The sequence below is a fragment of the Pteropus medius genome, unplaced genomic scaffold (assembly GCF_902729225.1).
Source record: "Pteropus medius unplaced genomic scaffold, Ma_sr-lr_union100, whole genome shotgun sequence".
NCBI lineage: Eukaryota > Metazoa > Chordata > Mammalia > Chiroptera > Pteropodidae > Pteropus > Pteropus medius.
In genome coordinates this window covers 3,167,606-3,191,087 of record NW_024356335.1, presented here as the reverse complement: position 1 = coordinate 3,191,087, position 23,482 = coordinate 3,167,606, and the positions used below count along the sequence as shown (strand labels likewise).

The window sequence follows — 23,482 nt, the reverse complement described above, 5'->3', positions numbered from 1 at the left end:
CGATAATCAAAGGGCCTTCCTTATGCAACTGTTATGCATATACAAGGGTTCAATTCATGTAAAATTACTGGAATAGTGACTGACACATAAGCATTTAATAAATAGTCATAATCATTATTATTTATTGAATATAAAGCTAACACGGTGCAACACTCCTTGACATCCAACACCAGCGATGCTCCTTGACACATGATGCCTTGACATTCCATCAACTTGACTTTTTTGTTTACCAACAGATGCTGGAAATCTTGACTCCCAAAAGAATGCACAAGATCGTCACTCCAAAAGCCCACTCATGAGTCCGCAAGTATCAGATGTCAAGGACCGTCATCATTCTCCAGTTTTCCAGCTAAATCAATGCCACATCATTTTCTTTTCTCTCAAGCCACTGAGGAAAGCAATGTCAAGGTCTCCTTCACCAATCGCTTGTCCCCAAGGAGAGACCGTGAATCCATAACCCGTCTGCAGGTTTTGCTGAGCAGAAGTGGCCTTCCAAAGAGAGGGACAGGGCTCCCAAGTATCCCCAGACTTCTGCTGCTGAGGACGAACATGACTCGGCTGCTCTCAGGCTGTACAAACATTTCTTCCAGCGGCAGAAAGTTTACAGACTTGTCCAGCCCAGTCTCTGCTTAGTGGGCGGCATGGCCCAAACTGCCCATTTTTCAGAAACATCTATAACGGTGAATTGAATGGCTTACCTCATTCGCATGGCCAAAAATATCTAGTAAGTAAGCCAAGTCATGAATGAATCCCTCTTTCTCTGTTTCGTGTGTTTTCCTTTACTTTCAAAGAAAAAAAAAAAGAAGAACTTCGGTCTGAAGTGCAGTCGAGTACTTCAAGCCCTTGTCCTTTGAAGAGCCGGCGAACTCCTGGGCAGTCGAAGCAGCTTTATGATCTGCTCTGTTTTATAGCAAAACCTCCCGAGAAGGTGGTGACTCAAGGCCCCGCGCTGATGAAAACCGCGGGCTTTCGGAGCGGGGTTTCGGGGCCTCCGCCGCCTTTGCCGGCAATGCGTGCAAGCACGGACGGTCCCAGCCGCAGAGGCAGGCTGGCCTCCTCGCTCCGCCGGGACTCCAAGACCAGCTGTGCTGCCGACAAAGCAGACGCTTCATCTGCACACGGATGGCCTTGCCATTCCTCTCGGCCCAAATGGAGCTGGGCAGAGAAACTGTGTGCGATTGTGAAGACCTGGAAGCTTCCCAAAGGGATCTGCAATATAAGAATTCTTCTTGGATACTGATGACATGCAGATAACGGATACCAACAGTGAGACTATCGTGAACCATTTGTGCAACGAATTTCAAAAGAAATGGCACGGCTGCTGAGTCTTTCTATGGCCTACTTCAAAATGCCAGAAGATGGGTCAGCTATTCTAGAAATGACTTCATTTGACATGGGGCTGCATTAATCTCCTTCCTCTGCTCCGAGCCACAACCCAGCTCAGTCAGGTCCAAGTTGTGTGGCTTCGCCAAGTTCTCTCCTGCCACAGTGTCTTTTCTTGCTTGGCAATGCAGTAAGCCATTCTGAAGGGTATTACAAAACGAGGCTGTGGTGTTGGGCTAAGTCCAAATGTCTGAAAATTCCTAGCCTTTCTAAGTGAAGCTTTCTTCTCCCCCATTAAGGTCGCTTCTCCCCTGCGAGTCTTCAGGAGGTGGGGGCTCCTTTCCGCCCTCAGGCATCATGTGATCGCTGACATGCAGACGTTTAGGCTGCAGTGACAGTCCCGTCACTGCAGCCTAAACGTCTGCTTACAGAAGTTAAGACCAGAGAGCGTATGAGCTTCACCGCACTCTGCATTAGACATTGTCTGACGCGAGCCAGGATCAGTGTAAAGAGATGCACATAACGATCAGGGGAGGGGACGCTTTCGTAAATGCCTTGCAGAGGGAAAAGCTTAGGCGACGAAACAGAGTGACAGTGGAAACTTCGCTACCCAGATGTGCATGCGAACACCTCGTGCCATCACACATGCTTTGGGAGTAGAATGTTACCTTCATATAATTTGAGAAAGAACTTTTTTCCGCAGAAGATATTTTCGAAATAAAAAAATTCTTTTCCAAATAAAGAAAGAGGCATTTGATTCTGTGACAAAGTAACTAGTATCAGGTGAACTATAAAAATTGGAAAAAGTAATAACAACAAACACCTGGCTCTCTGAAGCTATCAAAGAGCAAGCAAAGCAGCCAGGATTTGAGGGCCCGAGACCCCAGAAAGGGAAACGCACTGACGGGAAGTGGGTTCACTGCTGTTTTGTCCTGACAACGTCAGAAGCTGACAAACACGTGGAACAAGCGGAACTCTCACACTCCGCTGGTAAGAATGTAACGGGCACACCCGCGTTGCAAAACAGTTGGCAGCAGCGGTCGAGCTGAACATCCACATTCCTCAGACCCAGTGATTCTACTCCTAGATATTACACTCGAGAGAAATGAGTGGTTATGTCCAGCAAAAGGCATGTACGAGGGTGTCTGCAGCAGCATTATTGATAACAGCCTTAAACTGGAAATAACCAAAACATCCATCGGCATTGGAAAAGATAATTAAAATATGGTCTACTCACACAACGAGTAAGAATGAATCTCCCACTGCACCCGAAAACATGGTACAGCTCACGCACATAATCGTAAGTGAAAACAGACGAAAAGTATATGTGATTGCATTTACATGAAGTTTAAAATAGACAGAACTAGCAATACTGACAGAAGTTAGAACAGCGGTTACACTTGGGGGTAGATGATGACCAGAAGGGGCCATGACGTAGCTTCTGGGGTGCTGGCATGTTCTGCGTCATGGTCTGGGGGCAGTTCCGTGGTTGGTTTACTTTGTAAAAATATACTGAGTTGTACCCTTAAGATCTGTGCACTAAACGACTATATCTACCTTGAAAAATCTCTTTAACAGATAGTTGACTTTAACACATACTTGTTCATGTGAATGCAATAAACAATATCTCGTGGAGAGTATTACAAACATAGAAGTAAAATGTATGATAACAATACTATAAAGAGTAGGAGGTAAATGCAAGTACACCGTTATAAAGTTCTTATACATGAAATGGTATATTATCACTTGAAAATAGACTGTGATATGTTAAAGATGTATACCGTAAACCCTAAAGCAACCACTGAGAGAAATTATAGCTAGTTATCCAATAAGGGAAATAAAATGAAATAATGAAACATGCTTCATTACTTAAAAATAAGTCAGAACAAGAGGAAAAGGGGAACAAAGACTAGATTTAAATCCAACCATGTCAATAATCACATTAAACGCAAATACGCAATTAAAAGGCACAGTTTGTCAGACTGGATAAAAATAGAGGATTCAACTATATGCTGCCTACAATGGACCCACCTTAAATTTAAAGATATAAATAGGCTGAAAGCAGCAGGATGAAAAAGATATATCTTAGTCCGTTCAGGCTGCTATAATAAAAATAGCATAAATGGAGTGGTTTATAAAGAACAGAAATTTATTCCTCACAGTTCTGGAGGCTGGGAAGTCCAAGATCAAGAGGCTGGCAGATTCGGGGTGTGCTAAGGACCAGCCCCCCAGTTCGCAGACAGCGCCTTTTCATTGCGTCCTCGCCTGGCGGCAGAAATGAGCTAGCTCTCTGGGGTCTCCTTTATCAGGGCACTGATCCCTAACACGGCAACTCTGCCCAAAGGCCCCAGCACCATCGCTGTGGAAATTAGGGTTTCACCGGGAGAGGGATACAAACATTCAGACTGTAGCACCTGTTAACACTGAGCGAAAGGAAAGATGGCTATATTATCAAAGTAGATTTTAGGGCACAGAATATTACCAGGGATAAAAGCCAGTCATTTCATAACGATAAAGGGTAAATGCAATGGGAGAATATAACGATTATGCAGCTAATAAAAGAATTTCAAAATGCATGAAACAAAAACTGATAGAACTTAAAGGAAATTGACAAATCCATACTTATAGTAGATTTCAATATCCTTCTCTCCATAATTCATGGAACGAATAAATAGAAAACAAGAATATAGATGACTTCCATAACACTATCAACCAGCTTGACTCCAATTATATTCTAGAACACTATGCAGAAACAACAGAATACACATTTTTATTAAGTTCACTCAGAACTTAACCAAGATCAACCACGTTCTGTGCCATAACACAAATCTCAATAAATTCAAACTGTACCAAGTGTTTCTCTAACCACAATTGAGTTAGAAATCAATGGCATAAAATACTTAGAAAAATCCCCAAATATCTGGAAACTAAAGAACACGTTTCTAAATGATTCGTGGGTCAAAAAGAAATCAAAAGGAAAATTTGAGAGCATTTTGAGCTGAACAGAAATGAAATCTCAAAATATCGAAACGTGTGGGACAAAGCTCAAGCGATGCTTAGAGGGAAATTCATAGAGCCGGATGCCTGCATTGGACATGAAGAAAGGGCTCAAATCACTGACCTCAGCTTCCACTTTTAGAAACTGAAAGAGGAAAGTAAACCCACAGTAAGTGGAAGAAAGGAAAGAATTAAAAAATATAAACAGAAATCAATGGATTAGAAAACGGAGAAGCGATAGAAAAAAATTAATGAAATCAAAAACCTTTATTGAAATCGATAAAACCAATAAACTTAGCCAGACTGATCAAGAAAAAAGAAAGAAGGCTGTCATTCACAGAGACATCCTCATCTGTGTAGAAAATCCGATACAATCTACAAAAAGGCTAGTAGAATAAGTGAATTTAGCAAATTTGGAGGATGTAAGGTCAATTTACAAAAATCAGTCGTATTTCTATAAACTAGTAATGAGCAATGGTATTTAACTTAAATAAAATAACATTTACAACAGCATAAAAAATGAAATACTTAGGAATAAATCTGACAAAAGATGTGTAAGACCCGTACACTGAAAACTATACGACATTGCTGAAATAAATTAAAGATGTAAATACACAGAGGTCCATCCTGCGTTCATGACTGAGGCGACTCAGAATTGTTACGATGTCAGTTCTCCCCAAATTGAGCTACAGATTCAATGCAATGTCAATCGACATCCTAACAGGCTTTCTGTGTAACTTAACAAGCTGATTTTAAAATTCATACGGTAATGAGAAGGACTAGAAGAGCCAAAACAATTTTGAAATAGAAACACGTTCTCAGGACTGATTGCAAGACAGTGGAGAGAGTGGAAGAGGAGGGGCTGTAAGAAGCATGAGGAAACTTTCTGAGTGATGGGTAAGTTTAGAATCTTGATTTGATGTTGGTTTCACAGGAATATAAATACAGCCCCACTCATCTAATTGTTGGCTTTATTTATGTGTGGTTTATTACGTCAGTTACACCTCAGTAAAGCTGAAAAAAATCTCATTCAGTCCTCACATCCGATTTTTGGAGGTAATCGTATTATCATCTCCTTTTTACAGATATGGAAGCTGAGACCTTGAGACGTTAAGTGGCTTGAATGTGGTCACACAGATACAAACCTAGGTCCTTCTTACTCCAGAGCCTAAGTTGTTAAGCTTTGGGCTGTACAGAAAGAATGCTTTGCTATCTGCCCATCACTCACTCAACAAGCATTGACAAGAACTGATCTTATGACGTGCCAGACACTGTGGCTGGAGGGAGGGATACAGCAGTGTCAGGAAAGGTCTTCCTCGGAAAGCTCTACCCGCTGAGGGCCCGGGGCCCGTCTACGCGTGACTTAATAGCACAGCCATTGCTTTTCTCCTATTACGTCCCTGACTCCTCTCAAGAGACAGGAAATAACTTCCGAGTTCCTGCCATGTGCCATGCCCGCTGCCTGTGCGATCTCCTTTAACCATCACGACACTCTGAGGTGGGTATCGCTGCCATTGTGGAGATAAGGGAACGGGGGCCCTGGCAGGCGAGGGAGCTCGCCAGGCCTGCACGGTTAGGGAGCAGCGGAGCCAGGTTTCCGATGCGGACCTTGACGCCTCTGAAGCGCACGGTCCCCCATCACATCACGCTGCCTGGGAACGTGCGGTTGCTCCCACAGCGGAAGTCCAAACGAACGAACTCTGTTTTCCTTGCAGACGAAATCACAAGCAGGCGCCAAGTCCCCACGGGTAAAGACAGCTGTTCACCATAGGTTCTGTTTTGTGTTATTAATTCACTCAAAAGGAAATTTGGTTTCTAACCAGAACTAATGTCATATCCACACTCAAGAAGGGAGGGAAAAAACGAGTCTGGAAGTTGCAAAGTTGGTTTCATTGGACCAAACGCGCTGCTGGCCTCTATCTGCAGCCAAGGCTCCCGCTCCGGCCGGCTGTCCCCACCCTCCGCCCGAAGAGAGACTCCAACCTCTGTCTCCATGTGACTGTCACTGGCGGGGGGGAAGAAGCCCTCTTCCGCTTTGTTCCCGTTGTCACGAGAAATCGTTACAATGGATACAGTAATTACTAGGAAATGAGAAGCAAATAACAAATGCAAACTCAGAGCAATTACAGATGAGAGAGACAGCTGTTCGGGCTTCCGGTAGGAACTAACATCAGCAATGACGAGGGTTAGGCCGGGAGCCACCACCTGCCCACGCCTTGACCCCAACTGGCCGGCACCTGGGCCACCACCTACTACTACCCTAATGCAGTTTTCTGAACACAGGGAGGCAGTATCACGCAAAAGTCGGGAGAATTCAAAAGGATGTTATTATTATCACTATCACTACTACTGCAGCCTAAAGGTATTGAACAAATAACGTCGGGCACTACACTGGGTCGCAGGGTCCTGGGTGAATGGTCATGTCATGATTGCTGTGTCCATGGAGTTTATAATCAAGGGGGGAGACAGACTTGACGCAACTAATTATTCGAACTTTAAAAGTCATGACATCGCAGCGCAATGGTGAAAAGCCGGAAGCAGAAGCAGCAGTAGGTGGCATGGCCGTAGCGGACGCAGGGGACGGGAGGGCACCTGCTCTACCCTGGAGCTCCGGGTGCTTGGTGCGTCTCCCGAGGGACGAGACAAGTCCGCTGTGCGAGGGAAGAGAAGCACATCCCAGGTGGTGGCACAGCGTGGGAGAAGGCGCCGAGATGCGGAGCGAGGGCGCTGTGGGCAGCGTGGGGCAGCGGGCCCTGGGCCCGGGGGCTGTGGGGCTGTGGCCGGCCGGGGAGGGGCAGATCTGCGTCCCCAGAGCAGTGCGGTGCCGGGCAAGACCAGAATGGTCAGACTTTGGCTTTAGAAAGATGTCTCTGGATGCAGAGAGGGGGGTTGGGGTCGGGACTGGCCGTGGGGAGATGTGATCAGGAGAGGAGTGACGGTTACTTAGGCTCGGCTGGAGCAGAGGAGGGAGCTGGTTTGAGAAAACTGCCCAGCCTGTGACCTGAGAGAGGGATTTTAATGATGTCAGCGAAACCGATCTCCTCTTTACAAATAACTGCCTGCTGGCAGTGCTCTTCCCTTCTCCCAGGGCCCGACGCCGTGATTCCGAGGAGCGGCGAAGACACGCAGGGTTTGTCCGACATCCAACACTGACCTCGGCCTTCTGGAATGCCCGCTTCTTCGGAGCAGGCAAACGGCATCCAGACAAAAGGCCAGAGGGTCAGGCTCCCGAACCCACGGGCAGCGTTCCCCTGAACCGCAGCGTATCGTGTGGCCGAGGAAAGTGCGCAGCTCAGCAGGAGTGTCCCGCTGCTGCAGACGCGGCCAAGCCGCACGCGGGGCCGCAGGCTCTGACGCGGACAGAGGCGAGACAGGTCCCTCCGAGCTCTGCCTGGATAACGTCCCAAAGCAGCTGTCAGTGCGGCACCCACCTCCCCACTCTCGCCGGATCCGCCTCCCCCTTTAAGTGCCAGGTTCCCTCCAGGGCCACAGTGAGGGGGGCCTTGGATGGCACGCCCGCCCAGAGCACCCCTGGTTCCTCCAACACCGCCTTCCACTAACACTGAGCACCGGGTCTGTGCCCTGACCCGAGTGGCAGGTACTGGTGACCCTCTGGTTCCTCACCTCGTGAGATTCTCAGTCTAGGCCCACCGCTTTCTCCTGGGGGAGCTATTTCCTGGCACCTCCTTCTCCTTCCTCGTTGTCGTCAGCCCTTGACCCCAAGATGTCCTTGTGCCTTTAACTCTGCCTCGGTCTCCTCCCTTCTCCTGCCGTCACCTCCAGGGACGTCGCTAAACTGGGTGACTAAACTGGGTGGTGTGCCTTCTCACCCCTGGGTCACACAGTATCTCAACCTCTTCCCAGAAAAACCCTCATCTTCAGCCACCAAAGGCACAGCCATCGCCCCCTCGAGCTACCCTGCCTCCGAGACCCTGAACTCTGAAACCCTTCTCCTTCCAGGACCTCCTGGCCTCCCTCTCGTTCCCCTGCTCCTAGCCAGATCTCTGCTTTGCCCCTGCTCCACATACAGTCCCTCGGCCCTTCTCGAGTTTTCCAGGCCTTCAGCCCTCTCGGACCCCCCTGCCCTCCCTCCTCCAGGCGCAGCATTGCTGACCGCCCTGCCTGACTGGCACGAGACCGGTTCCCTGGGCCCGCTCCTACCCTGGGGCCACTTTCTCTGCCGCCTCCTCCTCTGCGCTCTGCTCTTCCCTCTGCTCCCCGAACGCACGGCTCACGGCTCCCCGTGTCTGTGCTCTCAGGGTGGCCTCAGAACCGGCCCGGCACTGGGCCCTGTCACCGCCACCTCACCTCACAAAGACTGCTGCCGACCGGCCTCCCCGACTCCAGTGGGTTCTGCCTTGGGTTAGAATCAACTTCCTAAACTACACGTCTGTCCTGTCAGGCCCCTCTGAAATCCCTCGGTGACGCCCCAAGGCCGACGAGTCAAGCCCTGCCTCCTTGCCCTTCCCTACCCTCCACGCTCTCCATGACACCCCCAGCCTCGAATGCTTCTTGTCCACTATGTTTCCATCCTGCCCCTCGCTCTCGCTGGACTGTGCCAATGTCCCCTCTGCCTTTGTCTCTCCAGCGTGTATGTAGCACAGTAGATGATGCGTAAAGAGCGAGGAGCAAAGGAGGGCCTGACCACTGGGGACCGTGGCGGTGGGGAGGCAGCCATCTCGGCAGCGGCGTCGAGAAGGCTGCAGAAAGCTTTCCAGGCACACGGGACAGCTTTCCACCTCGCCGAGTACGGCACCCACTGCAGTCCATGTGCGTCACGCTCGGGCCGCCTGGGCGCCATCTGCATGTCTCTGTGCCCTGCACGCCCCTAGAAGAAATGACATGCTGACTTGGGGCGAGCCGCCAGTGTGCCACCGTCTCTGGCAGTGACGCCCCTGAGGATCACAGAGCCAAGAGAACAGCAGGCTCGACCTTTTCTCCTCCCCGGACACCAGGCGCCGAAAGCAGTGTTTCAGTTTTGCTCAATAGATTAAATGCCTTTTTAACGAGTAAGTCGCTCTGCCTGAGACGCCCTTCCCAACTCCCATCCCATTCTCCAAAACACGACCCCTTTCAGCCTTCGAGGCTCCCTGCCGACGCCCCAACTTTGAGGCAGAGCCAGTCTCCCTACTCGACGTGCACCAAACGCTCAGGGCACCGTGGTGCAAGTCTACATCGGGCCTCAGCCTCCCCGCCACCCAGGGGACCCGGATGTGACCTCGGGTCTGACGCGTCCCAAGTACAGTCCTCTTAGTCACTCTGCCACGTGAAGCATCGCCCCGCCTGGGCCCCTGGCTCCTGTAACGGGCATCGCCGAACGTTCTGCTGAGCACAACCGCACGTCTAAACGCACGGAGCCTACTCACACTCCACTGGTGAGAAATAATCGCCACAAGCTGCTGAGAACTTCCTGCACGCAGGCCCTGAACTCAGCTCTTACACACCCACTGTAAGGGAAAAACTGTGATTTTCCCCATTTTACACGTGAGGAATTTGAAGCACAGAGAATGGGCCAAAGTCTGAGCTGGGAAAGGTGGAGGCGGGACTCACGCTGCAGTCAGGTCGAGCCCGTGCTCCTAAGCCGTGCAGGGCTCGGGGTGCCAGCAGCCTGGCCCGCCTGGAACCCCGGGCTGGGTAAAAGCGCGCGCCATGCTCATTTTCAGCGCATTCTGAGAACAGCAGCTCCTCCTTGAAGCTGGTCCACGTTGACACTAATGACAAAAACAGTTCTGACATGGAAACTGGCTTCTGAGAAACTGCCGGCCTCCACTGCCACAGGCTGGGAGTCGGGCACAATGGCAGACAGGTTTACTCAGTAGGGAATGCTGGTGGGGACAAAATGCCACCCTGAACACGTATGTACCCTCTCGCGAGGCTGCTGCCACTGGGACCCCTCAGACAGGCGCCCTTTACAATGCAGCCCCCACTCTGAGCCCCAGCCTCTGTGACCCAACCCACCACCGTGCTGATGGGGTTCTAGGCCACAGTTTGTAAGCTGAACACAGCTGTGAGGTATTACACTGCAAAGTTGTATCTGCATTAACTCGCCAATTTTTGATAAAATTTTCACTTGTTAAGAGTCACCGGGGAACCAGGAAGCCACAGCTCCGAACTTGCGAACTTCCATTTCCCTTGCTCTCTGCCAACCCTTAGCTCACCGTCTGCCTGGCTCCCTCTAAGCCCCGGATGGTGCTCTTGCGGCCCCCCTCGCAGAAACGAGCAGAGCTGCAGTTCTACCCTCAGTTATCGACAGCGTTTGGAAATTTGAATCTTCAAAGGCTGAGCTCACCAGGCAAAACCTTCGCTTTGGGGAAGTGGTTACACCGCGAAACAGGCGCCCTGTTAGCAACGCCCCTTACTTGGTACTCCCCCCGCCCCCGACCCCGGGCAATGCGCCCGAACACAGCCGCTAACGTTCTGTAGAGCAATTCCCCTCTCACGCTTTCGTTCTCTGCTCATTCGACAAATATTTACTGAGTACATACTACGTTCCAGGCACGGGGATTACGACAACGGCTCTCGGGATGCAGACCTCTGGAATCAAGTGAGCATAACCCTCCTGTCCTGCCCTGGTGCTTCCAGAGAACTTCGGGGGGCAGCGAAAGGGGGAGGCCCCCGGGTGTGTAAGTCGTAGGAGTGGAGGGAGAAAAGAGAAGATAAGGCACTAAAGACCAACAGAATGGCAAAGAAACGCTAAGCTTTACAGTCGTCTGCTGGTTAATAGGAACGTTGATATTGTCATTTTAAAACTATTTTATATATGACGGCATAATACCAAAAAAAGTAATTATTTAATATGTTAGGAACCAAAACTGTCAGTGTAAAAGACAACATATAAAAGTCAAGGGAATTAAGCCAACGACCCCGTCATGTTAGACTGCAGCTGGAAAGACCTTGCTCTATCAGTCCTGTTTCTACAGGATAATGTGCTGTAACGAACAACCCTCAAATCTCAGAGGCTGACGGCGACCACGTGGATGTCATGCTCACAGGTCTGACGCGGGAATGCGGTTCCGCTGCTCCCTGCTGGGTTCCCGTGGGCTGGGCCAGGCTGGGCGGGAATTCAGGCTCTGGGTTAGGTTCCGGTCATCCACGGTGTCCTCGTGGTGGGATTCAGGCTAAACGAGCAATAGCGACCAGTACGTCACGGAGAACAGAAGTTCCAAGAGGACTGGGGGAAGCTGGTCACGTCTCTTACCACCTCGGCTCAGCACAGTCGCTTGTGCCTAAGCCACAGGGCCAAGCCGCCCACAGCAAAGTTGGGACAAGGATGAGGAGGGAAGGAAGAAACGTGGAGAATTAACACCTCCTGCCCTAATTATGAACTCATGATTTCTCCTTTTAAAAAATTAATGTTTCCTAGCCCTGTCCGCCAAAAAGGCCTAAAAGCAACGGCAACCCAGTAGCAACGAATACCCTCTCGCCAGACTGTGGTTTCTAAGTATCATTCTCCACGAAAAAGAAGCCAGCATCTCTGAAACAACACCTGATTCCAGGTCTTCAGTAGGAAATATACAACCTAACACTGGTTTATCTGCTATGCCAAAGAGCAAGGAAGCCTCAAAAACAAGTGGGAATCACAGTTAAAAGGATATAGGAGATGACTCGAAACAGCTCCCACTGGTTAAGATGAGACAATTTAAGCGTCAAAAAGAATAGTAACTACGACTGACTGAAATGCAGATCCCAAACCATCCCGACCCTCTGGAATCTCCGAGGACCGAGCCCTGGCACCTGCGTTTTCACAGGGCTTCCCTCTGACTCTGATGCACAGCACAGGCTGCCTGACCTTCTGGGAGTCCAGGCTACGCACAGTGCCCATCCTGCTCTCAGATGCTGGCCTCTACTTCCTGGGAAGTCTTGCCTACAACAAACTTACACTTGCCCCTTATTCATGTCCTTCCAACTCTGGGGTGGTCCAGCCGTAATGTGGCAGGCATCTTCAAGGGGGAAAATTCCATTTCTCAGTCTGCTAACAAAAATAAAAACAGCAGAAAGGCTGGGGCAGCCCCCAGGGTCCTCCTTTTAACCACAATCTTGACAATGACAAGGAGGAACAAAACTTCTATTTTTAGCTAACAGATCATAGATCCAAGACAGTCAAGTTTGGGGTTTCTCCAAATTGCTTCCTCAAAGCAATCAGTTCTTAACCCTCTCTCTGCATCGGAATCACCTAGTCAACTTTTACAAAATAGGGCTGACTGCGCTCTGGACCCTGACCCAGAGATTCATATTCAGTGGTCTGGGGTGCAGACTGGGTACCCCATGTTTCAAAGGCTGCCCAGGTGATTCTGATGTGCACCCACAATTGAGAACCAATGCTCCAAGCTAAAATCTTAAAAGCAAAACATCTCCACCTTAATGTCTTGTCACAACTTGAAATCAGATATGCCTTGCACAAGGTGCAGTCCCAACTGCACTGCCCTGGGGAAGACTTGGTCTGCCCCTCCTCGTGCCTCTGACAACTGCCCACCCCTCCTCTTGCGATCAGCCTGAGCAGGGGTCCCGGCTTCCCTGGGCACACGCAGGTCCAGGGCTTGGGGCTCGTGGCAGGCTGGGCTGCCCTCCTCGCCACTCAGGTCAAAGAAGAAAGATGCAAACGTCCACCGAGCTCCAGATCAAAGCTAAGCTGGGAACAGGAGCAGGAAGAGCTTCGGCGGAGAACTCATTACACAGCGACTTCCCCAAAAGGCTCCAAGAGGCAGTGAGTTGCTTCGGTTTTTTGTTGTTGTTGTTGTTGTTGTTGTTTTTAATTAGAAAGAATAGATAACTCCACATTAGAAGAAAACAGAAAAAGACTGGAAGTCAGCCAATTCAAAAAAAGTAAACACGGCTTTGTTGCCCAAACCTAATGAACACGACATGCATGTGTGAGCACGCGCACACGTACGTACACAGACACACACACAATAAGACAAATGGTTGCCACATCTTCATATATACGGTGAACCCAGCCAACAATATTAGTTTCCTCCTAATTTGCAGTAGGTTAGATGTCAGGGCCCAGAAGGCCTGGATCCTTGGTCTGACTTTGTATTAAAATGTGCTGTTCTTCTCAAAGTCCCAACAGCTACCATACTGTAAGAAGGGCACTGTGCCGAGAGTGTTCCGGAATGCACGGCGTGGTTGCAGCAGACACGTGTCGACCTCTCTCCCCACCTACACCCCTCTTCTCTGACACCTGCGCCCATTCAGGAGGCTGGGTCCCCTCAGCTGCGCCTGCTCTTCTTGGCCACATACTCCTGACCCAGGTCACTGAACCGCACGGGACTCAGCTGGCCTTGGTCCGGAAGGTGACTGAAATGGGGACCACGTAAATGGGGCCTTTCGGGGAGGCCGTGCGGGGCAGCAGGGACGGACAGGAAGAGCAGGAGGGAGGAAGAGAGGGAAAGAAGGGCCAAGAAGCAGAGACGGCTCGCGTCCTGGCTGGCTCTCTGGCTGCTCGAACCCCATGCCTGCTGAGTCTGTAAAATGCCCTTTTCCTTGTAATAAATTCTTCTCCTACCTATCACAGCTACCTTGAAATGCATTTCTATGACTTGCTAACAAATAACGAACCCTGACTAAAATAACTACAAAGCCTCATGATCAACCGCGAAGCACTTCTAGGAATTTTTTTAATCAACTTTTTAAAGTCAACTTTGTTCTCTTTATTGAATATGCTGTTTCTAAAAATGTACAATTTAATGTAAATGTGTACGTGTCTTCCTGTAGCAACTGGTTTCAAAATCAGAAACAAGGCAACCACCAAAATTTGAGATCAACAAAAAAGAAAACTCTTTAGAAAAATGTTCCCTCACACCCACTTCTCGACAGCGGCCATTTTCAGCAGGAGGAGCCTGGGGCAAGTAATTAGGTGGCAAGACCTGACTCAGGCGTGGGGGCCATGGGTACCAGCTGCCCCCAGCCCTGCCAGAGTGGGCCAGATACGGTGACATTCCCTGGAGAACCCAAACACCTGGCTCAAAGAATGCGTACCATCGAGAAGGCAAAGTTCCTGGACGTTCACTTTAATCAGGGTTTAAATCAATAACATGCATTTGTAATGACTTCAGTCGAGAAACTGCGAAACGGATTCACTCCAGCATGGCTGGCTCGACCTCTCTTCCCAGCCACGGCGCTAGTATAGAACGGTATAAAGGACAAGGTACAGACCTCTGGCTGGATGGCTTTAAACACGGGTATGTCCATTAATGTGATCTGACTCTGCAACGAAAGAGAAGTGGTGTTAGAAGACGCAGAGCTGGCAGTCACGTCGCTTTGAATCTGCGCAGCATAATCGCACATTCTTAAGCTTATACTTGCCCCATGAATGCAAATCAAGACAGAACAGAGTGAAAAACAGGCGAACTTCTAAAACGCCTCTCCCATCCCCTCCCTCTTCATGAATCTTGATCCACACCCTTCTTTCTTGAATGAGAGACAAGTGTCCAATTGAAGAATTGGTAATAGTAGTTTGGAGGGCGGGACTGAGAGGGAGGGCAGCATTTTTCGGTTTGGATATTTTGTACAATTTAAGGTTTTTGTTAGTTTCAAGGATGAATTACTTTCATAATTTTAAAAAGCTGACAATATTAAAAATTAGGCTGTTAAACAGAGACATTATTACTCTAAATTTAAATTTGTTAAAAACCGTGGCTTATAGAAATCTTACATTTCTTGTGAATGCTAAGCCTCTTCTAAATTACGTCGTAGCGTGCTATGCGAGATGCCTCCGCAGACCAGTGTGTGGCTGCAAACCATTTATGTTGCCAGCCCACAAGGAGATAACTACAGAATTTGAGAGCAAGCGTTTGGAAACTTTATAGCAAGCTGCCACGCCATTTTTATTGTATTTCTTTTAAGTATCAGTCCTCTACGGATTGGAAATGAAAAAAAAATTAGTCCCTTGCCACAGCTAGCTTGAGATGCACTAATGTCAAATACAGAAACACACATCCGGTTAAAAGGCTGTTCCCATTGTTAGAAGCTTATCGGGTGCCAGTAAGAGAGGCGTCATTGCTGACAGTTTTGAAGGCCATGGCATGGACTGAGCTGACTTCACATGACCTGCCTATCTCCACATGTCACATGGGATGCCAGGTGTCCGTGAACAGACGCCTCTGTGACAGGCCAGGGAGAGGAGAGCTGAGGGCCTTTGGACGCCTCCTGCCAGGAGAAAACGCCCTCTCCTCTGAGCACAGGCCATCCGGGACTGCATGATGCCACGGAACAAACGTGGGCGCTGGGATCTGCGGGGCCTGGCCGTGTGTCTGGACGCTGTCGCTCAACAGAAATGTTTTATTTGATACCTGACAACCTCCCCCAGTCTCAGGTGTCACATCTAGAAAACAGTAACAATAATCTCTCTCTTATAGGATCTTCGTGAAAATTCAAGAGGTGCAGAATGTGCAGAGAGGATCTGTGTGTATATATAGTACACACACACACACACACACACAGATACACACACACACAGATACACACACAGATACACACACACACAGATACACACACACAGATACACATACACACACACAGATACACACACACGGAGCATCTTTCAGGTGCCAGGCATTCTGTACCTCTCATCCTGAGTTCTCACAAAGATTTTATATATATATATATGGATGTGTAAGTGTGTATATGTGTATATATATGCAAAAGGGGAATCAAATACATGGGCTTATTAATTGGCATGTGAACTTATGGTTCTTGACCAATACATGAACTAGGAAATAAGGGATTTAATATCCATGCATTAAAGTTGCTCTAGAAAATACTTAAAGGAGGCTGTTACATTGAGTTGGCAAATACTGGCATAAAAAAAAAAAAGCTTCATGTCAACAACACACTGGAGAAAAATGGCGACACACAGCGTGTCAACCATAACCACAATCCAGGGCTCAGGTGCACGATTACGGACACCTGTTGGCGCGACTTAAAGGCAGCCCAAGATCACTGGGTTCCTGAGGAGCACAGCAGGCAGACTATGGCACACCACCCCCAGGGCTGAGTGGGAGCAGGAAATAAGCAGGTGGCTTCAGCGGGGAACCTCTTTGCCCCCTGTAAGGGACGAGTGCTCTTCAGGGGCACCAACGCTGCCACCAGTGGAGGCTCGGCAGAGGGACAGCAGATGGCGCCAGGAAGGAAGAAGCTCCAGGGATGCGCGCTCTTCCACCTCTCGGCACGCCCACCGGTGGCAAGGGGGCAGCAGACATCAGCACGCGTGCATCTGGCCCTCCTAAGCTGGGTGTCGGGTGAGTACCAAGCCCCGAGGCCCACAGGCCTGCGTGTCTGGCCCAGGCAGTGCAAACAGACTGCTGTTTCTCCTGCCAGACCCAGGGAGATTGCTGGCCAGGTACTCCTGACATCTGGATTAATTCTGCCATCCTGGGGAACAGAAAAGCCTTGTAAAAACAGGAGATTTGAGCTGAGCACTCAGAGGGCCTTGGAAATCCCTCCCGCAGTTGAAGTTAACGCCCTATGCAGGAGAACCGGCAGGATGTTTGCAATGTCATTTAGGAAAGGAACCAAAAGTCTGCTAATGTGAAAATGAGAAAACTTCCTTTCCATCCGCCGTCGGTTCTCAGGTTTGCTACTGAATCTCTAAACGATCTATTAAAATAGAGACTTTACATTTCATATTTTTTTGGATGGTCCAAGTTTTGAATATTCTGGTCCCCGCTCAGACTACAAATCAGAAAATGTGTTTAGGAATTCTATTCAAAACAAACAAGAACAACAGAGGTCACCAGATTTAAAACAGACTGGCTGGTCCCAAACACACAATCTGAGGGTCTTTAGAATAATCTCTCTCATTTCTATCCTCTCAACTCTGACCAAAAAAAAGATGCAGGGTCCAGTACGAGAATTTACCAACATACAGGTAAAATCGTCCAATTATAAATTTCATGTTACTTCACTACAAAGCCAAACACGTGTGGAAAAGGTTGCCGACAAGCAATCCTTCCCAGAAGTCTGAGCTCTCAAGACAGGCAGTTTTACCAAAGAGGGAGGGTGTGGATAGGGGTGGGAACCTGAGGGGTGAGGCCAGGTCCTGTCCCCCTTCATGGCCAGCTCTCAACCCCCTGGAGAGAAAGGCCATCTCCTAGGGGTGTGGCACAGCCTTGACAGAAACACGAGACAATTAGATTCCTGTTTCCAAGTAGCAAACCTGCTCAGTGGGGAGCACGTGCCTGGACTGGCAAGGACACTCATTAACAAGCATCTTAATGGCCTCTCCTTACTTCTGGGAATAAAGCCTTAACGCAGGATGTCCAATTAAGCCAGTCACTTGGCAATGCTTTCCTTAATCATAACCCCTTCTGCCATCTCCTTCCTAGTCCAGGGTCCCCTAAAAATCCAGGCTTTTTAGGGAAATGGCCAATCTCAATGTACCACCTAATATTTTTTTCCATATGAATCTTTCAGAGTGGAGAGACCTATATGACCACTTCACATGCGGCCTTTAAGAAAAAGCTGGTATTCTGTGGATAAACGAAAGCTACTTAGCCCAAAGGAAAAAGACACGGTTTTGCATATGCTGAATACAGTGTGTCTCTCTCCTCTATCAGCGACTGACTAAATCCTCTCTTCCCAGCTACAGCTTAGTGTAAGGCTCCTCCGGCCCCCAAATAAACTAACAACAAAAAAAACTGCTGGCAAATCAGTGACACATCTTACAACAGAAGAGCTCTTTTAATTTGCATTTAGATCACCCCACCAGTGCTTAACTGGGGCTCACAGAACCAAAAGTAATCAGCTCCAAAGATACATTCTGCTTCTACTCCCAGAGCCACAGGAAGCACGTGTCTGGCAATTTTAGAATCGCAGTCAAGGAAATGCACATTAAACAGGAAGATGTCACATGTCATCTTTCAGTGCCATCACAACTGATGGGACCAGGCACTGCTCTGTTCTTCTGGAAGGTAATCTGACAGTAATTCACAAAGTCTTGAGCTTTTTCTTTTTTTTAAACTTCGAGCTTAGAAGAAAGTTGCCAGAATATGACGACCTTTATAACCGACCTTGCACCTAGCTTAACTACTTCTAAACCTTTTGCCTCATCTGCTTTCTCTCTATATATATAATTATAATCACACGTTTTTTTCAAACCATTTGAGAGTAAAATGCAGATATTCTGACTCTTCACTCCAAAATCTTTCAACATGTTATTTCCCAAGAACGAGATCATCCTCTAAATAACGTCAAACTGATTACTTTCAGGAAATTTTATCATTAGTACAAAACAGTACTATCTAACATGGAATCTGCAATCAAAACTTGATAATTATCTCAACACGGTTTTTACAGCAATTTTTTCTTGATCTGGGATCATGCGTTGCATTTAGATACTATCTCCTAAAAAGTGAAATAGCATATTGTTGACAAAACAATCCCTATACCTATAGAAATAAAAGCACTAGTATATAAAGAGATTTTATATAGAAATCTACGTTTAGATACAAGTATACATATAGATGTTTACTGTGTCATTATTTTTAGTAGCAAAAATCTGGAAACAACCTAAAAGGCCATCAGAAGGGACTTGTTAAAAAAATCACAGTATATCCAGACTCCTGAATATTATACAGCTATTAAAAATAGAGGATTAGATCTATATATATTGACCTGGAAGGATGTCCATATCTATTGATGATAAGACAAGTTCCAGTGTTGCTTTTTGCTCTGCTTTCAGACATTGGGGGGTAAAAGGACTGAGATCTACCTGTAGAGCACCCCCAGTTAAAAAAAAAAATTGAAGACCTTTTAAATGATTTTCACCTTTTTTAATACAAAGTAACACACATTTATAGAAAACCACGTTAAATGAATGCATGGTTTGACAACTTATTATAAAAGGAACACTTTATAACCACTACCCAGGTCAAGAAATAGCCACTCCAGTTGACAGATGAATAGACAAATGTGGTATGTACACACAATGGAGTATTATTCAGCCTTAAAAAGGAGAGAAATTCAGACACTTGCCACAAGATAGACGAACCTCAAGGACATATACGATGTGAAATAAACAGTCATAAAAAGACAAATACTGTATGATTCCACTTACATGAGGTGCCTAGATTAGTCAGATTCACAGAGACAGAAAGGTGAATGGTGGCTGAGGGTAGGGGGAATGAGAGTTGTTTAATGGGCACAGAGTTTTTGGTTTACAAGATGAATACAGTTCTAGAGATTTGTTGCTCAATGATGTGAATGTACTTAACACCACTGACCTTAAAATGGTAAAGACGGTAAATTTTATGTTGCATATAGTCTACCGCAATTTTTTTCAGAAGTCACCTAGGAGTTCCTCCATGTTCCTTGTCCCAATCACAAGTCCTTTCCTCCCATCAAAAGTTAACCACTATCCTGATTTTCTTCAAGTTTCCTTATTATTTTATCACCTAAGTGTGTATACCAAGGCATCGCAATGTCATCTTGCCTGTTTATTTTTAATTTGATGCATATTTCTTAAGTTTCTTCTAATCCACAGGTGTTCTCTCCATCCCTTTATCTTCCCTATAATGTATCTGGCTAAGAATCCAGGCCATCTGACCTACACGGTGCCTCACACTCATGCTGCAGATCAACATGTTCCCGTGTCCTCGGTACTTCCTGCAAGTTGGCAGCTGGAACCAGAGACGTGCTCAGACATAGGTCCGACCCCTTGGCAGGACGGGAAGTGGTGTCATGCTGTTTCAACAGGAGGTACACGTCTCTCCTTCTGTGATGTTAGTGGCTATGGATGTTCGATGCTTATATCTATATATGCACTGGGATTATAAAATGGTAATTCCAATGACATCATTTCTTTCCCATTTAATAACTGAAATAATTTAATAGAGAGAAACTTGCCCTCATCTACTATTTGGTTACGTAGTACAGATCAAAAGTAAAAGGCAGGACAAATATTGGATTCTATCATTATAGTTTTCAGTTTTTAAGATAATAAACTGGTTCCCTATCATCATCCAAAGATATTCTATTGTTGGATGGGTTTCAATCAATTGCAATTATTATCCTTTTGAGGCACAAGGGGAGCCTCCTGGGGCCGGCTCCTGAGTCCTTCTGACACGGCCCTAGGGTCCCTGCACTGGTCCTGGAAAGTTACACCAGGCTTACCTTGAACACTTCCTATCCTGGAGTGGGAGTCGACCAGTTCTCCAGGAGGCCCAGGTTTCCTTTCCTTCAGTGGTAAATCGAGACCACAACCTGGAATTCATACTGATCCTTCAAAATCAAGTTCGGAACACTTTTTTTTTCTAACTTACTTACTTGACCTCTTCTGTATTACATCTGTATCTCCTTTTGATATTTCTTCCATATCAAAATCCTGGTCTCAAGGACACAAGGTATAAAGGGTTACAGTATCCCATAACTATCCATTTACTTTATCCTACATTATACACAACAGTCTCAGAATAACCACACCAATGCTGCCACTAGCACTATAATTACTGAGAAAAGTTGTGGAATTGTATATATGTTCTCTCCACTCTCTTCCATTTTCATACCTTATGCTATAATAGTCACATTATACCTATGAACGAGCATAAAGCCATTACATACTATGCTTTCTCCCTTTTAATCCTCATTTAGTCTTAATTCTACTGTCACTGAATGTCTACTGCTGTCCACCAGTCTTTATAGTGATGTTTCTCTAACGATTTTCATTGTCCGAAGCTTGCTCTCTATAATAGATTCCTCGGGAAGGGCTCACCTGATTAATATTCTCTGAGGCCTTGTATGTTCCTAATAGTTTATCTGTGCCCTTTACACTTGAAATCAGTTTTGCTGACTATAAAATCTTTGGCTCAATTTTTTTTCTTTCCTTGACTTGTTATTCTACTTTCTTTTGGAAAAAAGTGTTTCATCGAAAAGACCCATGGTAATCTATTTCTCTGACGAGTCATTTGCTATTTTGCTTAGATGCCTCAAGGATTTTCTTCTCCTTTAATATCCAGTAGTCGACCAAGTCTACGTCATTGCCCACTCTGGGTGGACCCTGTCAGCTTCGTGGTGTGCTCTTTCAATCTCCGTGTGCGTGTCTGTCTGTCTGTCTGTGTGTTTTCTTAAATTGTAGTTTAAGTATCTATTCAATTCCCTTGCCATTTTTGTCTCCCCTTTCAGGGATTTCTATTATCCGTATGTTGGATTTTCTTTGCCCATCTTCGGTATTTGTCGCTTTTTTTGATCTTAAAAATTTTCCACCCTTAGGGCATTTTCTGTTACGTTTAGCAATTCTTATGTTTCTTTTAATTCAACTTTCATTTCTAAATCATTTTTTTGTTTTCACATCTTTCCTAAGTCCTGTCACCTCATTTCTGAAATTTTTCCACTTCAGGTTTATGCTGTTTATGCCTAACAGTGTGGTCTTAACGTCTCTTAGCTTATCTTGAAATAGAGTTACAGTTTTTATGTTTTGTGGCATATCTTTCTAGCACGCTTTCATTATCTATAGGGAGTCTCTCCTTACTCCTTTTTTCTTATAAGAACTGAAAGATCTGACATCAATAATTTCCTCTTGCTTATTTTTGTGTAAAATTAGTTTTCCTGAACTTTTTAGAGGAAAATATCGTTCGGGGTATCTCTGCTAACTTCACATAGCTCTCTTTTTGGTTGTTTTCACCCAGTTGCTTTTTGAGATCTCTCTCTCTCTCTCTCTCTCTGTCTCTGTTCAGCCTTTCTCCCCCCCCTTCTCCTCCTCCCTCCCCCTCCTCCCTTTCTTTCTTTCCTTCTTCTTTCCTTTATTTAGACCTCCTTTTTCCTGAACCATAACTTCCCCAATCCTGATCACTCTGCTTCCACTCCCATACTGAACTTCTCTTTGGCGTGGAGGCTTGTCCTGGAAGTGAGCCCTGGCTGGTTCGTGTCAAGAGATTATAGTGGCTAGTCCACAGATCTCTTCCGCTCATCCATTATTTGAGTGGTCAAACTCCCTCTCAATTTCAGTTGCTGTTCTCACACTGACCTGCCAAACTTTCCAGTGAATTCCTGTTGGAAATTTTGCGGCTCTCCAATTCTCAAGTCTGTCGAATGCCCCAATAGTTTCTTCTGCCTTCTCCTTTACAGAGGCTGATACTTTGCAGGTCTTGTTGATAGTGGCGTAACCCCAGCCGCTTGTATTTTTGGTTTGACAGGGATAACTTGGCATCTAGTCTTATTGTAAATATTGTTAATGTGTTTCAGAGTCTGCTGTCTAGCTGTTTGTGGATGTTTTTTTTTTTACGTGGGGTTAAGAGAGAATTAAAAACTACGCTGCTCCCACAATCTTCCTAGACTCGCTTCAATGATTTTTAATGGATTTTGTGTCTGGCTTTTGCTTTTTTTCATATCATTCGACAGAAAACTAAAATACCAGGGGGTCTGCTTTAATTCCAACACCTGGCAACTTCAGTGCTTCCCCAGAGACCAAAGACTCGAGGGGACTTGGAGCTACAGACGCACTGACTCTGGCAGGGGCAGCCAGCGATTTAGCAACGAACCCTCAAAGCACTCACCAACCTCCCTGCTGTCTGCCCAGCTCCGAAAACTGGCCCACGGCAAGCCAAGCCACGCCACGCTCTGGGGCTGGGACCAGAAACCTGGGACCAACGTCTCACCAAGGACTCCTGCTGGGCGATGCTGTTCCAAGTGCAGCCTAACCCTCTGTCATTCCACACAGGGAGCAACTGCAGAGGGGTCTGTAAACCTCGCCGCTGCTTCATTCCTTTGCAAATAGAAGAGAGAAGCTCGGCCATCAGCCAGCAAGGTCCACAAAGTCTTCTGAAGCAGCGGTCCCCGACCTTTTATGGCACCAGGGACCGGTGCTCCTGCGAGAATCTAACGCCTGATGATCTGAGGCGGAGCTGAGGCGGTGATGCCAGGGCTGGGGAGCGGCTGCAGATAGAGGAAGCTTCGCTTGCCCGCCCACCCGCCGCTCACCTCCTGCTGTGCGGCTCGGTTCCTAACAGGCCACAGACAGGTACCAGTCCATGGGCTGAAGGTTGGGGACCCCTGTCCTAAAGGAGAGACCACACGACTTTGTGGCTGAGTACAGACTAATCCTGCACTGCCCAATATGGCGGTCCCTAGCCACATGTGGCTACTGAGCATCTGAAATGTCACCAGCACTTTAAGTTTAAAATACACATTGAGTTTTGAAAACTTACTTTGCAAAAAGAATACAAGATAT

The 23,482-nt window shown here is 47.0% G+C and overlaps 1 protein-coding gene and 1 long non-coding RNA gene across 2 annotated transcripts in view; one reads left to right on the top strand and one right to left on the bottom strand.

Moving 5' to 3' along the window:
* RALGPS1 (Ral GEF with PH domain and SH3 binding motif 1) overlaps positions 1-23,482 on the bottom strand; it is a 250,459-nt gene that overhangs the window by 186,065 nt on the left and 40,912 nt on the right. Inside the window, exon 6 of the mRNA XM_039861567.1 lies at positions 14,476-14,526. Coding sequence (XP_039717501.1) covers positions 14,476-14,526 — 51 coding nt within the window. The remainder of the gene's footprint in view (positions 1-14,475; positions 14,527-23,482) is intronic.
* Positions 10,764-14,350, top strand: LOC120601696 (uncharacterized). The gene is made up of 3 exons (XR_005652511.1): positions 10,764-10,864; positions 11,241-13,024; positions 13,382-14,350. It is a non-coding gene; the product is annotated as an uncharacterized LOC120601696 (long non-coding RNA).